Source organism: Aedes albopictus, chromosome 3 (assembly GCF_035046485.1).
Source record: "Aedes albopictus strain Foshan chromosome 3, AalbF5, whole genome shotgun sequence".
Classification (NCBI taxonomy): Eukaryota; Metazoa; Arthropoda; class Insecta; order Diptera; family Culicidae; genus Aedes; species Aedes albopictus.
Genome location: NC_085138.1, coordinates 365,738,568 through 365,756,009, shown reverse-complemented (window position 1 = coordinate 365,756,009; position 17,442 = coordinate 365,738,568). Strand labels below are relative to the sequence as shown.

The 17,442-nt window shown below is 44.6% G+C and overlaps 2 protein-coding genes across 5 annotated transcripts in view; both read left to right on the top strand.

The window, feature by feature from the left end:
* The window catches only part of LOC109432245 (uncharacterized), a 134,852-nt gene that overhangs the window by 57,929 nt on the left and 59,481 nt on the right, over positions 1-17,442 (top strand). The window contains exon 1 of one of the 4 annotated variants that reach the window (XM_029875171.2): positions 497-881. The exons of the other annotated variants lie outside the window; for them this stretch is intronic. The gene's annotated coding sequence lies outside the window, so the exon portion shown is untranslated. Of the gene's footprint in view, positions 1-496; positions 882-17,442 lie in introns of those variants that run through there. 4 annotated transcript variants of the gene reach the window in all.
* On the top strand, positions 9,587-13,819 carry LOC134290921 (uncharacterized). Its single transcript, XM_062858150.1, has one exon. It carries the CDS (start codon positions 9,587-9,589, stop codon positions 13,817-13,819), a length of 4,233 nt encoding a protein of 1,410 aa, XP_062714134.1.

Here is a 17,442-nt window from a genome sequence, read left to right as displayed (position 1 = left end):
AAGTGTGACGACTCATACAAAAATTTCAGAGGTCTCATATAAAAAGTGTGACATAGGGGGGAGGGGGGGTTGAAAATGATCGATTTTTGCGTGACGTAATTTATGGACGTTCCCTAATCGTATGATGGAGTTGTGGCTTAGTACCACCACTCATACTTCCTCATTGACACTAGCTATACGAATCAGGAATCCTAAACCAAATAATGACCATAACCAGCACTCGTCCATACTCGTCCATGCTCGCTCGCTGCTGTTGGTGTTGACTGCAACATATGCATTCTGCACACCAACGCTGGCGCTGGATCATACGATCGACCCTCGCACTACCCCAACTTCTGAAGGCGTGCAATAACCACGTACACTTTTCTTAAGGGGTTGGAGGGGTCTACGTTCCATGGTTTCATACTAATTTATGGACCAAACTCTACCATGGGGAAAGGGTGGTGATCCTAAAATACTAAAGCTTGCTTTAACGCAGTTTATGAACGGCTCCAAAACTATCGGTGGCTGGAATCCTTTATACACAATCACAACGATAGGCGGAAAACTGTAACCAGCCAACAGCAGCGTGCAGGTTATTGCAGGTATCGTCCATCCGTTCGTCCGCTCGATCGATCGTCGGCGTCGTCGACACCCGAAGCGACTTAGTTAGAGCTTATCCGCCGCGCTGAACGGACCGATTCGCGAGCTTAGATAGTGTACCGAAATATATTCGCAAACGAAAGTGTTAAACGAGAGTGATCGTGGAAATATATTACCATATTTGGGCATTGGTGATGATTTTGTTGGCAACTCTAGCAAAGTCGGAAGAAATTGACGGAGATATACTTTCTACAGTTACTGAAGTGTAATAAAAGACAATATTGTAGATTCCCCTGCACGTGAGTAGCGCAAACAATGTTTCAAATGATAAGATTGCATTTATGGTTTAAATTCAAGTGACAAGATTAAATCATTCAATCCGAATCCTAATCTATAAATAACATACGTATGATGAGAGTGAAATCCGGTTTCAGTCAGCCATAGTGTCGACGACGCGTCACAACTAAGTTGTACACGGTGTTCAAATCAACGCGTTGCAACGTAGGACTTCTCACTTAGAACGAGAAAGTTCGTTGTCTGTCCGCTTATCGCAATTAAAAGCGCGGTTTGCGGTGTGTACCATCCAGCTGATCTGACGACGGACGGCATGACTGGACTCGGCCGTACAAAATCATTAACCGGTATCAGATCAGCAGCACTGTGGCGGATATTTATCAGTTTGAATTTTGTCAACTAGGTCAAGTGCAGCCAAAGTGCAGTTTTCTTTGTTCATCGAAACGTTGATTACGATTGACAAAATCGACACACTTCTGGTGTGGCGAAACTTGTCATTACATTTCATCACACTCGACGACTCTCAGTGATTGTAAAAACACTTTGAAGGTGCAATAAATCTGATAACGAAATGATAATCGAAAACTATTACACACGTTTCTGCAACGTAGGAACTCGAATGCTGCTGATACTTTCACTGAGGATTCTAGGCTCTGGTCATGACTCATCGATCCGTCAAGCCCACTGCGCCTGTAGACATGGGGTGAACTCAGAAGCATCTCACAAAGACAGTCTGCAAAGTAGTGAAAGCGACATTTAATTCTTCTGCGCCCATTTAACTCTGAAGAACAGAGATGATGCAACACGGTAGTATTCGATCAAGTTATGAAATATTGATTTTCCTATCGTAACCAGGGTATGCAAAAGCGGACACGGGCAAGAACAAACGCATTGTCAAAGTCACTGCCTGATGGCAGCAAACGTACTTCACAACAAACGCTTATTAGGTGATTTAGGGCAACCGTTTTGGGATCCCAGTTTAACATGGAACCAGAACCTCAAATGAACAAATTTCTACATGCGAACTTCTAACGATAGTGTTATTTTATTTTTGTTCTTGCTCACTTGTTCCGTCTTTATTTTGTGGTTTGTTATTGATAATTAAATTGTATGTGGAAAAGCAAAAAAATGGTTAGAAAATACCTAGAAATAGTAGTGACTTGTAGCCTAAATTTTTCGTTTTGTCCAGTAATGTTTTTATTTACCGAACTTGGCCCAGGAATGTTGTTACTGCTGGTCCACTTGAGGACCCGGTAGCGTGTTCGCTAGGATTTTACCCTGTATCATACTGGGCGTAGCCAGAGGGGGGCAGGGGGGCCCTGCCTGGCCGCCTGATTTTTTCCGAGCTAACTCAAAGATTATCAACAATTAAGAATTCCAGAAAAAAATATTTCAAAAAATAAGCTTTTATAAAAATTAAGGTTTTTATCCACAATTATCAAGCCATATTTACTCGAGAACCATAGAAAATTTCGCCAAGTATTTCTTCAAGATAACTACTTCAATTTTATCATATAATTTTACCAAAAAACAAGCTTGGTTAAATGGCTAAATTTTGTCATGTTTATTCATGGAATACAAAAACAGCATGCTATTTTTTTTTTCAGATATGCCAGAACCGGTTCCGGTAGGGAAAAAAAGGACTTTGTAGAACCATATGCTGTTATAGAGTGCAGTTATGTGCTACTGCTACACGAATTTCACAAGTATTCAATTCAAACAAACGTCATGCTAAGAGCAAAACACTTGGGATTTCTCTACGAATTCTTTCAAGGCCACCTTCAACAATTTCATTAGGCATTTATTCGAGAACTTCCCCAGGGATTGTTTCAAAATTTTCTCAAGGGACTTCTCCATGAGTTTCTCCTTCGTGAATTCTTCCATGAGCATCTTGTAGAGTTACGATAGTGATTGTTTCAGGGTTTGTCCCAAAAATGCTTCAAGAATTCCTCCTATGATTCCTTCAAAAAATTTACAGATGCTTTTGCAAGAATGCATCGACGAATTCTTCCAGAACTGTTTCCGTAGCTTGCTTCGGTGACGCCATCATGGATTGCTCCAGAGAATTTTTCAAGAACTCCTCCATGGGTTTCACCAGACATTCCTGCGGGAATTTCTCCTGGGAGAGGTTCCTCCAGTGATTATTCAGTGTTTTTTTTTGAGGATTCCTCCAGGAATTTCTGCAGGGATTGCCAAAGGAATGTCAACAGAAATTATTTTAGGTAGGGTAGCGAGCAACTTGGACAGTGGCCGGTATTTTGGGCACTGTTCGCTACAGCTCAGTCAATTTCAAATCAATCGACTTGAAACTTTGTACACGGCTAGACACTATACGTATCTCACCGCGTTCCAAAAATTGTGTCAATTGGATCAAAATTGGATAAGTTATAGCAGAAAAGTGCCCAAAATACGAGCCCTGCTGAGATGGTTCCACTTCCCTATTTCTGTAAGTATTTTTTCAAAGATTTCTTAAGGGATTCTCCTTCAAGAATTCCACTAGAGATTGCTCCAATAATTCAATCCAGTAGTTCCTTCATATTTTTTTTCCTACAGAAATTCTTCCAGGAATATGTTAAGAAAGTTTTCCTAGGATTTCCTAAGGAATCCCTCATGGGACTGCTTCCGAAATTCAGGAACTCCTGCAGAGATTCCTTCAGGAACTGCTACAAGGATTCCTCAAGGAGTTCCTCCACGATCTCTTCTCAGAGTTCCTTCAAAATTTCTCTAAGGATGCTATCTGCAATTTCTTCAGAAATTTTTACTGGGATTCCTCCAGCGATTTCTCAAAGGATTCTTTCACGAATTTCTTCAGAGATTCGTCCAGGAATCATACCAGGGGTTTCTCTGAGAATTGCTGCCCCTAAAAATTCACCCAGGGATTCCGTCTTAAATGCCTCTAGAGATTTGCTTCTGTGATTTTTTCTGGAACAATTTATTTTAAAAATTCCTCCAAAGATTCTCCCAAGAACTCTTCTTAGAATTTCTTTAAAAAATCCTCCGTGTATTATTTAAAGAATTTCCTCCAGGAATTAATTCAGTACATCCTCCAGTAACTGTTTAGGGATTCCCTTAGGAATTCCTCTTGAAATTGCTTCCGCGGTTCCTTCTGGAGTTTCTTCAGGAACTCTTCTAAGGATTCCTCCAGAATTTATCAAAAAATTCCATCTGCGATTTCCCAGGAATTATTCCTCTACGAATTCCCTAAGAAATTTATCCACGATTTCATTTCAGGAATTCCTCTAGGGATTTTTCCAGGGATTCCTCTGGGGATTCCTGCAGGGATTTCTCATTTCTCTGAAAGAGAAATTCCAAAAATTCCGCCAGTACTCCTTTAGAGATTTCTCCAGGAGCTCCTCTGCATATTCTTTCAGGAATTCCTACAGGCATTCCTCTACGATACCCTCCAAGAATTCTTACATTTTTTTCAGAGATTCCTCCAAGAAATCATCCAGGGTTTCCTCAATGCATTCCTTCATGAATTCCTCCATTCATTCCTCCAGACATTCCTCCAGTAATTGCTTTCGGGATTGTTCCAAAAATTCTATCAGGAATTCTTACAGAAATTCATCCAGGAATTCTGTGAGGGATTTCTCCAATGATATTTTCACAGAGACTCGTACAGGAATCCTTCTAAAGATTTCTCAAGGAATTACTTCAGGGAATACTTCAAGAATTCCATAAGGAATTCTTCAGGCATTCTTCCAAGAAATTTTCCAGGCATCCTTCCAGGGATTCCTCCTTGGATTCTTGCAGAGATTTCTCTAGGATTTTTTCAGCGATTGCTCCACGAATTCCACCAGATATTCCTCCAGGAATTGCTTCAGGGTTCATTGGGTTGCTTCTGGATTTCTTTCTGGGATTCCTCCAGAAATTCATGCAGGCATTTCTCCAAGGCATTTCTAAACAAGGAATTCCCTAATATTTTTTTCAGCAATTCATCCAGAAATTTCTCCAGAAAATACTTCAGGGATTCCTTCAGAAATTCTTTCAGGATTTTATCTAGGAATACCTTCTGGAATTTTACCAGGAATTCCTCCAAGAAGTCTTCGAGATCTTCCTCCAGGAACTCCTCCAGGATTGCTCCAGAAATTCCGCTAAAATTCCTCCAGGAATTCCTCCAGGTTTCTTTTTCAGGAATTCCTTCAAATATTTCTCCAGGAATTGCTCCTGGAGATCCTTCAGAAATTATGTCAGCAATTCCTCTAGGGATTCCTCCAGGTATTTCTCCAGGAATTTCTCCTTAAATTTTACAGGAATAGCTTCAGGGATTCCTGCAGAAATTACTCCAGGGATTTTCCCAAGGATTTCTCCAGGAAATCCTTCGAAGATTTCTCCAGGAAATCCTCCAGAAGATCCTCCAAGGATTCTTCTAGGTAATCCTCTAGGAATACCTTCAGAAATTCTTCCATGAAATTCTCCAGGAAGGAGTGCCTTCAGAGATTCCTCCAGGGACTTCTCCACAAATTTCTTCAGGGATTTCCCCAGGGATTCTTTCATGAATTCCTTCGAGGATTTCTCATGGTATTTTTTTTTCAGAAATAGAAAAAATAATAGAAAAATTAAACATCCCAGAGTTTCTCTGGAGATTCCTCTAGAAATTTATTCGATATTTATTTCAAGAATTCCTCTATAGATTCCTCAAACAATTCTCACAGGAATACCTATAGAAATTCCTCCAGGCATTCCTCCAGAATTTTATCCAGGAATTTTTCAAGCAACTTCTCCAGGAAATACCCCAGGAATTTCTTCAGGGATTCCTCCAGGAATTGCTCCTGGACATCCTTCACAAATTATATCAGCAATTCCTTCAAGAATTTCGCCAGGAAATCTTCTTGGGATTTGTTAGAGACGTACCAGCCAAGGGCTGAATACTTTCAGGATTTTCTTCAAGGATTCCTCCAAACATTCCTCCAGAGATTCCTCCAGGAATTGCTTCAGGGATTCCTCAGGGATTCCCCCACGAATATCTCCAGGGATATTCCCAGAAATTCCTCGAAGGGTTCTTCCAGGAAATCCTCTTGGAATTTCTCAAGGGATTTTTTCAGAAGTTTCTCCAGCAATTCCTCCCACAAATCTTCTAGAGATTTCTTCAGGAATTCTTCCAGGGATTGCTCCAACAATTCATGCCAAGAAATTTCTCCAGGAACTCCGGCTAGGTATTATACTAGAATTCCTCCAGGAATTTGTTCAGAAGTTTCTCCAGGATTCTCGCTAGATATTTCCCCAGGAATTCTTCGGGGATTCCTCCAGAAAATTCCCTCAGAGATTTTTCCAAGAATTCCTTCGAGGAATTCTCCAGAAATTTATCTAAGATTTCCTCATGACATCTCTTCAGAAATTTCTCAGAGTTCCTCCAGGTATACTTTCAAAAATTCGTCCAGGCATTCCTCCGGGAATTTCGCCGGGAATTCCTCAGGGATTTTACACGGCTTCCTCCAGGCACCATTGATTCATCCCGGTTTTTCTTCAGTGATTTATCCAGGAAGTCTTCCAGGGATTGCTCTGGGAATTCCTCAAGTGATTTCTTCAGAAATTCCTCTCAGTTTCTCTTCAAAAATTCATTCAAGAGTTCCTTAGGAAATTTCAGATTTCCTTTAAACATCTTTTCAGGGATGTACCCATAAACTTCTACAGGATTATCTGATGTTTTATTTTAATTATTCCAAGTATTTATGGAGGAATTACTCTTGCGAATAGTATTGGAAGATAATTTTAAAGGGATGCATACAGGAACCAGGAAATTCTATGTTAGTCTTCAAAAAAGTTCGGAATTTCCAAAAGATTTCAGCTATATTTTTGTTGAGAACCGCCCATCTTCCAACACTGCCGAAGGTGGTGTAGATTCCGGTCGCTCCCCGATAGCTGTCAACGCGACAGCGGTGGAAAACGAATGTCAGAAGAAAGAGGACAGACATTGAGATCAACAAACGTGGTCGGTTCAGCCGTTGGATTGTTCGTCGCATGGCCGAGTTATAGTGACCGTCGATTTCTGCACCGATTAATGAGAGTGAGCCGCAAACCATTTGCCCCACGTCAACGCCTCTCCGACGGGTCGAATTTGGTCAGATTTGTGACGAACGAGCTGAACGGAATCGCTCGAAACACGAGGCTACCGTCCAGCTGTTGAAGTTTTCCGACTAAGTCGTACCAATTTGAAAGGCCGGATTGTCGGCACGAAAGTTACTGAATTCGTTAGAGTTGCACAACCAAACTCATTTTGTAAGTTATAGACAATTTATCTTTCCATAATGAATTCCTAACCTAAATTTAAAACTACCTAAAAATTTGAAGATCCTAGTTAAAATGTGTTCTTAAAACTAGTTAAAATTTGTTCTAAAACTATGTATGAATTTATTTCTAATTAAATACTAAAATGCGTACATTCGTTAGGTAAAAGTCTCGTTGACTCGAGGATCTGTTGCGAGTCGAGGTTTCTGCAAGTTTGCGGTAGAACACTGAATGTAAGCTCCATGAATATGAACTGGTAAACCTAAGCTAACGAATTCTTAATAAATTACAGCTTAAAGCTGCTTCTGTAAAAGGACTGCTAACAGAAGTGTTTACGACTGCCCCTGAAACCCTCCGATCCGCAACAAAACTTTAAGATTCATTTCGTGAATCACTGCGAAGTAAGCAGAAAGAAGTCCTGCGAAGTAAGCAGCATCATGAATTCCGCTCGGACCTGCGGAAAATGTCATACGAATGGCTGGGTGAGCCATATGGTCGGATGCGACATGTGTGACATCTGGTTGCACCAGGAGTGCGCAGGCATAACGAGTGATACCCATGACCCTAATAAAAGTTGGCGCTGCGAGCGATGTATACATGACGAGGCGACGGAAATAGCCAGCAACCGTACCCGGCACACTACAAGGACGTCAAGCAGCATTCGGGCACAACGGGCAGAGTTGGCCTTGAAGCTTCTCGAGGAGGAGCAAGAACTTATCAAGAGGAACCGCGAAAAGGAGGATGAATTCCGGAAAAAGGAGGAGGAAATACAGCGCAAGAGAGCCGAGCAAGATGCAGAGCTGCTGAAACAGAAGCATCAGCTGCTTCAGTCTTTGGAGGACGGAAGCGGTAGTGTTAGAAGCGGAATGAGTAGTAGCGCAAGCCGGAAGAAGGTCGAATCGTGGCTTGGGACCAATCGTGGCGCTGTTCAAATTCCTCTAGCTGAGCAGCCACAGGAATCTGGATCAACTCATCCCGCAGACCCAGCGGTAACGATGGCAGTATCCTCATCGTCGGAGCTGAAGTCTGGTCTCGAATCCTTCGAGCCAACAGCAACGAAGGCCAACAACGTACCGAAATCGACGTCCACACCACAAAAAACCTTAAGTACCCCTTCAGTTTTTCCTCAAATATTGGCCCCTCCGTCAAAATTACCGTTGCAAGGGACTAACAGTTCGATGCTCTCAAAGTGGGCTGGGCACTACCCGGGGGTGAATGTTCATTCTTCGTCCGCACTTCCGACGATTTTTTGAAACTCAGTCAAATGCGATTCCTGCGAATCAACCAAATCGTTTCGGTGCAACGTCATCGGTTCCTATTACACGCAACGTTTGCGATAGTCAGTCAAGAATGGTACATTCCACTGGTCCTCAAGGGACCCCTGGGTGTGAAGTTATGTCCATGGGACAGGTAGTAACTGTCAACTCCTCCGGTTCGCGTTTTGTGACAGCTCCATCGTTTGGGTGTGTGTCAAGTGTAGTGGCAGTGAACTCTCTACCTAAAGCGAGTGGTCCTTCCTCTGGACAATGGTATCAACCTGGGGTGCACCATCTGAAGCCGCAGCACCTTTATCCATGCCAGGAGCGTACGGACAAGCGCGAACGGACTTCAACATCGGCAGTAATCTGAATCCACCGCTAGTAGGCATCAATAGAGATCCAAATCAGATAGACAGTTCATATTCTATCTTGCCTCCATGCGTACCGCAGAATATGCCGCTGCAATGTACGCCATCAGGCGGGCAATTAGCAGCGCGACAGGTGATGCCGCGGGATCTACCATCATTTTCCGGAGACCCACAAGACTGGCCGTTGTTTTCTAGTTCGTTTTATAATTCTACGGCAGCCTGCGGATACACGGACGTGGAAAACCTTGCCCGCTTACAGCGCTGCTTGAAGGGACATGCGCTGGAGTCCGTGAAGAGCCGCTTGTTAATGCCGCAGTCAGTTCCGCACGTGATGGAAACTCTACGGATGCTGTACGGGCGACCGGACATCCTGATCCATTCTCTGCTGCAGAAGCTACGAAATGTTGCCTCACCAAGAAATGAGAATTTGCAGTCAATAATCAACTACGGAATGGCAGTGCGCAATCTTGTCGACCATATGTTCATTGCGGATTTAGGCGATCACCTACGAAATCCTATGTTGCTGTATGAACTGGTAGAAAAACTTCCACCACAAATGCGAATGCAATGGTCCTGGTACAAGCGCTCAATTGCTGAGGTCAACCTGGCGACATTCGGTGAATTCATGTCAGAGTTAGTAAAGACAGCGACAGATGTTACGATTCCGGTGGATTCTTCAAGCCAGACTAAATCATTCAACCCAGGACGAGACAAGCAAAAACTGTATGCCCACGCAGAAGCTGATGGTTGCCAATCAGCAGAAGTAATGTCGGATAGGCAGCCTCATTTTAGAGATTCGGAAGGTACGAAGAGACTGTGCGCTTACTGTTCTGATGACGATCATGAAGTCGCGCGATGCCCCCAGTTCAAGGCTTTAGATCTCGACGGAAGGTGGAAAGCGATTCGATCGAAAGGACTTTGCAGAACCTGCTTGATTCCACATCGGAAATGGCCGTGCCGTTCGGGCAAGGAGTGTGGAGTGGATGGCTACACTCGCGTCTGGAGTCAACGGGTGATGCGAAGACTAGCGAAAACGTCGCTCGACAAAATTACCATTCAGTGAACAAATTCTCTCTGTTTCGCTATCTGCCCGTAACACTCGAAGGGAACGGAAAGAAAGTGAATACGTTTGCCTTTCTGGATGACGGAAGTGAGTCTACGTTAATGGAGTCTGGACTTGCAGCGGAACTGGACGTCAGCGGCCCCGAAGAACCTTTCTGGTTAGGCTGGACTGGGAATATATCTCGAGAAGAGAAAGGTTCCCAGCGAATCTCAGTAGCGATTTCGGGAACAGGACTGAAAAGCCTATTCCGACTAAACAACGTACGCACGGTGCAGTCTTTAAAGCTACAAAGTCAATCACTCCCATACCTCGAACTTCAGAAAATGTATCCACACCTGAGAGGACTCCCGTTGCGCAGCTACACAGACGCGGTACCGAGGATCATCATCGGCATCGAGCATGCGCAGATGCTTACGACTTTGAAAGTGCGAGAAGGCGGTGCAAACGATCCAATTGCAGCGAAGACGCGGCTAGGCTGGTGCGTTTACGGAAAACAGGTCGACGGTGGATGTACAGTTTCCAGGCTTAATTCCCATTCCGACGAGATCGGGAACCGAGAGTTACACGAGCAGATGAAGCAGTATTTCAACATCGAGCAAGCAGCGGTGGCTACTCCACTAGAGTCAGAGGAGGACAAAAGAGCTCGCAGAATACTGGAGAAAACAACTAGAAGGGTCAATGGCGGGTTCGAGACCGGACTCCTGTGGAAGTATGACCATCCATTGTTCCCAAACAGCTATCCACTTGCGGTGCGCAGGATGCAGTCATTGGAGAAGCGGCTGGCCAAAGAACCAGGTCTTAAAGAACGAGTGAATAATCAGATAGCAGAGTACGAGTCGAAAGGATACGCGCACCGAATATCACAAGAGGAAATTGAGACAACAAATCCGGATCGTGTATGGTACCTGCCACTTAGCATCGTGAGGAATCCGAAGAAGCCGGAGAAAATCCGTCTGATTTGGGACGCTGCAGCTCGAGTCAACGGCGTTTCTTTCAACGACATGCTCATCAAAGGACCAGACATGTTGACGTCAATGTTCACAGTCCTGCTACGGTTCCGTCAGCGTTCAGTTGCCGTGTGTGGAGACATAAAAGAAATGTTCCACCAAGTTCGGATCATCCCACAAGATAAGCAATCGCAGCGGTTCATCTATCGAGATCATCCAGATCAGTCCCCTCAGATATTCGTTATGGATGTTGCAACGTTCGGTGCGACATGCTCACCGTGCTCCGCACAGTTCGTCAAGAACACCAACGCCCAGAACTACGCATCGCAATTTCCAAGAGCTGCGGATGCGATCGTCAATGCCCATTATGTCGATGACTACCTTGACAGTGTAGACACAATCGACGAAGCGGTCAAATTGGTGAAAGATGTAAAGTTCGTTCATGCTCAAGGTGGTTTTGACATCCGGAACTTCTCATCCAACTCGGCTGAAGTGTTACAACGTCTGGGCGAGACCGAGAACGTGAAGGAGAAATCAATCATTCTTGATAAATCTTCGGTTGACGTATTCACCTTTGATACCACTCTGAAAGATGATCTTACGAAGCTACTGGTAGAAGGAGACACACCCACAAAACGGCAGGTGTTGAGGCTCGTAATGTCGCTGTTTGACCCTTACGGGTTCATCGCCCACTTCATCATTCACGGCAAGATCCTCATGCAGCACATTTGGAGATCTGGAACAGACTGGGACGAAAAGATTGTGGATGAGCTCCACGATCTGTGGAAGGACTGGACACGTCTCTTGATGCAATTGGGCGAAGTAGAGGTTCCCCGCTGTTTCTTCGGTACGGCAAATAGTAAACTGCACAGTGGGATACAGCTTCACGTGTTCGTCGACGCAAGTGAGTTAGCGTATGCTTGCGTTGCATATTTGCGTATCGTCCATAATGGTAAAGTGCGGTGCGTGTTAGTTGCAGCGAAGACGAAGGTGGCGCCGCTTAAACCGCTCTCCATCCCTCGCTTGGAGCTGCAAGCCGGCCTGATAGGCAGCCGATTGCTGAACAACATCTGTACTGCCTTGGATCTGCCAATAGAAAAGCGGTACGTTTGGACAGATTCCAGAACATCTCTCGCGTGGATTCGCTCGGATAGTCGCCGCTATCATCCATACGTGGGCTTTCGTGTCGGCGAGATCCTTAATTTTTCCACCGTCGATGAGTGGCACTACGTTCCATCGAAACAGAACGTGGCTGACGACGCCACCAAGTGGGGAGTTGGACTTAGCTTCAGTGCAAGTAGTCGTTGGTACACGGGTCCGGATTATCTTTCCTTGCCAGAGAACGAATGGCCAGAGCAGCCGGTGAAACAATTGATGACCGATGAGGAGCTACGTACTGGACTGCAGCATCATCGAGAAATGTCGCAGCCTCTGATTGACGTGAGAAGATTCTCGAATTGGAACCGCTTGTTACGCACGACGGCGTATTTGTTGCGCGCAGTGAAGATGTTCCGAACGCGAGGCCAATCTGGACCGCTAACCAGCGAGGAGTTGCTGCAGGCTGAAAGCTTGTTGTGGCGACAGGTGCAGTATGAAACATTCCACGACGAGTACTGTGTGCTGGAGTTCAACAAAGCGAATCCTGAGAAAGAGCAGAAGCGAATCGAGAAGGGCAGTCCATTGTACGAACAGTCACCGTTTATGGATGATGTGGGCGTGATAAGGATGAATAGCAGGATTGGTGCTGCTTCCACCGTACCCTTTGGAACGAAATATCCGATAATTTTGCCGAAAGATCACTATCTGACAGCTCTTCTGGTCGACAGTTACCACCGGCGATACAAACATCAGAACCGTGAAACTGTTTTCAACGAAATACGTCAGCAATTTCGTATCCCGAAGTTGCGGCCTCTGATCCAACGGGTAGCCCGGAACTGCCAGAGTTGCAAACTTCAGAAGTCAACACCACGACCACCGATAATGGCACCACTTCCGAAGGCCCGGTTGACACCCCACATCCGGGCGTTCAGCCACACCGGCGTCGACTACTTCGGCCCAATCCTGGTAAAGCAGGGTCGCAGTTTGGTGAAACGCTGGGTTGCACTCTTTACGTGTCTTACTACACGAGCGGTGCACCTGGAGATAGTGCACAGCCTTTCAACACAATCCTGTGTGATGGCAATCCGCCGATTCGTTGCGCGCAGAGGATCCCCGTCCGACCTTTACTCAGATAACGGGACCTGCTTTCGCGGAGCTAGCAACCTGTTGACGGAGCAGATGGAAGCTATCCACGAACACTGCGCTGTGACCTTCACCAATGCTAGAACGAGCTGGCACTTCAATCCCCCATCTGCACCTCACATGGGGGGCTGCTGGGAACGGATGGTGCGTTCGGTGAAGGCAGCTATGGGGGCCATCTCAGAGCATCCTCGTCATCCAAGTGACGAGATTCTAGAGACTGTAGTATTGGAAGCCGAAGCGATCGTGAACTCACGACCGCTGACCTACGTACCACTCGACAATGAAGATCAAGATGCATTAACACCAAATCATTTTCTTCTGTACGGCTCAAGTGGTGTGGTGCAACCACGGACTTCACCGATGACGGACGGCGCCACGCTACGGGACAGCTGGAAACTCGCCCAGTATCTAGCAGATTTGTTTTGGAAACGCTGGGTTCGTGAGTATCTACCGACGCTGACTAGACGGACTAAGTGGTTCGAGCCTGCGAAGCCTATGGGACCCGGAGATTTGGTCATTATCATCGACGAAAACAAGCGAAATGGATGGATACGAGGACGTATCGTTGAAGTCACACGAGGCAGGGACGGTCAAGTCCGAAGTGCAGTTGTAAGGACCGCAGAAGGGTGTATGAAACGACCAGTAGTAAAGTTAGCGTTGCTAGATGTTTGCGGAAACCAGCAGGGAGGACCCCCGGAACTACACGGGAGGGGGGATGTTGAGAACCGCCCATCTTCCAACACTGCCGAAGGTGGTGTAGATTCCGGTCGCTCCCCGATAGCTGTCAACGCGACAGCGGTGGAAAACGAATGTCAGAAGAAAGAGGACAGACATTGAGATCAACAAACGTGGTCGGTTCAGCCGTTGGATTGTTCGTCGCATGGCCGAGTTATAGTGACCGTCGATTTCTGCACCGATTAATGAGAGTGAGCCGCAAACCATTTGCCCCACGTCAACGCCTCTCCGACGGGTCGAATTTGGTCAGATTTGTGACGAACGAGCTGAACGGAATCGCTCGAAACACGAGGCTACCGTCCAGCTGTTGAAGTTTTCCGACTAAGTCGTACCAATTTGAAAGGCCGGATTGTCGGCACGAGAGTTACTGAATTCGTTAGAGTTGCACAACCAAACTCATTTTGTAAGTTATAGACAATTTATCTTTCCATAATGAATTCCTAACCTAAATTTAAAACTACCTAAAATTTTGAAGATCCTAGTTAAAATGTGTTCTTAAAACTAGTTAAAATTTGTTCTAAAACTATGTATGAATTTATTTCTAATTAAATACTAAAATGCGTACATTCGTTAGGTAAATTTCTCGTTGACTCGAGGATCTGTTGCGAGTCGAGGTTTCTGCAAGTTTGCGGTAGAACACTGAATGTAAGCTCCATGAATATGAACTGGTAAACCTAAGCTAACGAATTCTTAATAAATTACAGCTTAAAGCTGCTTCTGTAAAAGGACTGCTAACAGAAGTGTTTACGACTGCCCCTGAAACCCTCCGATCCGCAACAATTTTGTTATGGATGTTTTGTAGACATTAACAAAATAAAAATCAAACCAAAATAATGCACGAGTAAATAAAAATCCTTAATCTTCCAGAAATTGGTCACCGCTACCAGCATCACGGTGATTTGTGTAGATCAGGCGAGTTTTTTATAGCGTATTGAACAACATGCAATAGTTTGACAGCTGAAGGATTCAATAACGCTTTAAGAATATACTCTTCTAAAATTCAATTCTATCGTGCTGCGTTTATTTATAAAAGCTAGTAGGTATAAATTTGCCAAGGGTACTTGTACCCCCACAAGTTTCGGTCACGCCACAAACATCTCAGCACGATCCGTCAAGGGTTCGACGCATTACCCGTGTTAACACCGAAGCTTCATCATTGCAGGAGAAGTAAACAGACATCCGTAGCAATAAATCGAAGAGGATGCCGGGGGTCGATCGCATATCAACTGAGATGTTCAAAGCTGACGCCGTAGTATCCGCACAACTGCTGCATCTATTTTGCAACATATGGGAGCCGCTAGTTTTGCGGCCGACTGGACCATTTTGTCACGCTCCGCATCATCCTGGAGCAATCAATGAATTCCAAGAGTCTCTCTACCTGGTGTTCATCGATTATGAAAACGTTTTCAACCGTCTCAATCGCGAGTACATGTGTGGTGAAGCCATCAGGCGCAAGGGTGTGCTTGAGAAAACCATCGGCCTCATTGAAGCACAGTACAGGGCATTTTCATGCAGAGTACTGCAAAACGGTGTCTTGTCCGATCCCATCCGGCTTGTTGCTGAAGTGAAACAAAGATGTATCCTATCACCGCTACTGTTCCTCATCGTAACCGATCCTGGTCTGAGACGAGACCGGACAACTGGCTTCTTATTGATCTTCTTTCCTTCCAAAATGTTTGTTGTTTATTTACGTTTCGCTCCGATCGTCGTTCGGGCTAGTGTTGCCAAATATTTTATTTTGCTTCAAGATTCAAGTTTTTTTTACGGATGTAACATGAATGAGAAGTGCCCATAAATTTTGTCATGAGTTTAGGGGGACGGGCAAATGGAGGAAGCTTCCATAATTGACTATCCATAGCGTGTTCGTAAATCAAAACTAATGAAGGATTAGTTCTAAATGATATTTGTAAACATAATTCTTTGGAAAAACCTTAACGCTAAAGCTAGATTTTCTTCAAAATTGATCACGTATCAAGATTTTCATACAAAATAGTCACCGTTGAGATGCTGTAACTCTGCTTCCTGGTGAAAGATTAGGCTTACATTTAGACAAGAAGAAACGTCTTCGGTTTTGATTTAAGCTAACTATTTTTTTTGTAGCATCAGCTACAAAACAAACAAGGTCAAATTGTTCAAAATAGGACCACTCTCAAATTCATCATCAAAAAGAAGCGAGAAGGCATCGATTTAATGCCTTCTTTTGGTGTTATTATAAGTGCTCATTTCTAACAGAAATACAAAAAAATAGTGAACAAAATAAACCGCGCTTCAATCTTTCATTTTGAGTACGATTGAATTGATAAAGCAACCCCCCGAGCAGTTGAAACAATAACAGTTTTTTAATGTTGAATTTTTTGTTAAATTTTCAATACATTTAATTAATAATTACGAATGAAAAAAATAATTCTATTTCATTATTATAATGCACTTTTACCATAATGAAAATGTATGCGGACCGTATTTTCAATCGCTTTTGACAACACTGTCCACACGCGGTCGGGAACGGTCGGATGGTTTTTGCTTTTTTCTAATAGCATGAAATCAACCAATCAGCAGCTGGTCCGTTTTGGCCCCATATCGAGCTACCTATTGACTGGTCTCGTTTCAGATCCTGGTAGGTGCGATTGATCGTGAACCAAATCGTGGATTGCTGTGGCAGCCCATCACCGTGGAGCACCTAAATGATTTTGAACTGGCTGATAACGTTGCTCCTTGTTGGAATCTTCTTTCGCAGTGGGACACACAACCACCATAAATCTACGGGAATTTCACATTCGCAGAAGAAGACACACTTGGTTTCTAATAAAACTATAATAATTACTTTATTTCCGATTACACGCAATGATTTGCTCTGCTTTTCCTCTCAAACACAACAACAACAGTGTCGATCGCGCCAACATCTGACAACTAGGGTGTTGCACATCTCTTGCGTAACTCGCGAGGGGTCGGACACCGCTCTCAGATCTACCTGCGAGGGGTCGGACACTATCCATTCTCCATCACTCCTCCTTAGTGTCAACACCTCGCTACCTGAACTGCCTTGCTCCTCCTGAATCTCTGCCTTACTCCTCCTGAATCTAGAGCAATTCCTCCTGCCTGAAAATCCTATTCTACTGGTTCTCTTAGATAAAACAGTGCTCCTCGTTTTTCACCAACTAGTACTACTCTGTCATCCTGGCATATTTTACAGTCCTCCAAACCAAACGTAACGGTAAACCCTTCTTCGACCATTTTGCTTACGGATATTACATTTGCCGCCAACTCAGGTACATATGCTACATTCCTTACCCTCACGCCAACTCTCTCGCCGTTTGCTCCATATCCCGAAAACTCACAGCTTCCGGTAGCCCTCGCAAACATCTTCTTTCCGTTAGCCAAGAAAACGCCACTCTTGCTTGGTCTCACATTCCGCAATCGTTGAATATCTCCAGTCATATGCATCGTACTACCGCTATCAATCAGCCAGCCGCCCAGTTCGTTAGTTTCTTCCTTCGTTGAAGTGAAACACACGTTGCGTGAACCGTTTTCTCTCGGATCACGCCTATCACCTCGTCTGCAACTGGATTCATCCTCTTCATTTTCCGTTCTCCACCTATCTTCAGCAGCTTGTCGGGCAATACCGCTTGAAATGTCCATCCTCGTGACAGTAATAACATTCCCGGTTGAAACTTCTCACTTCTCGCTTTCCTTCCTGTCGCTGCGTTCCCGCGTAGAGCGCTTCGTCG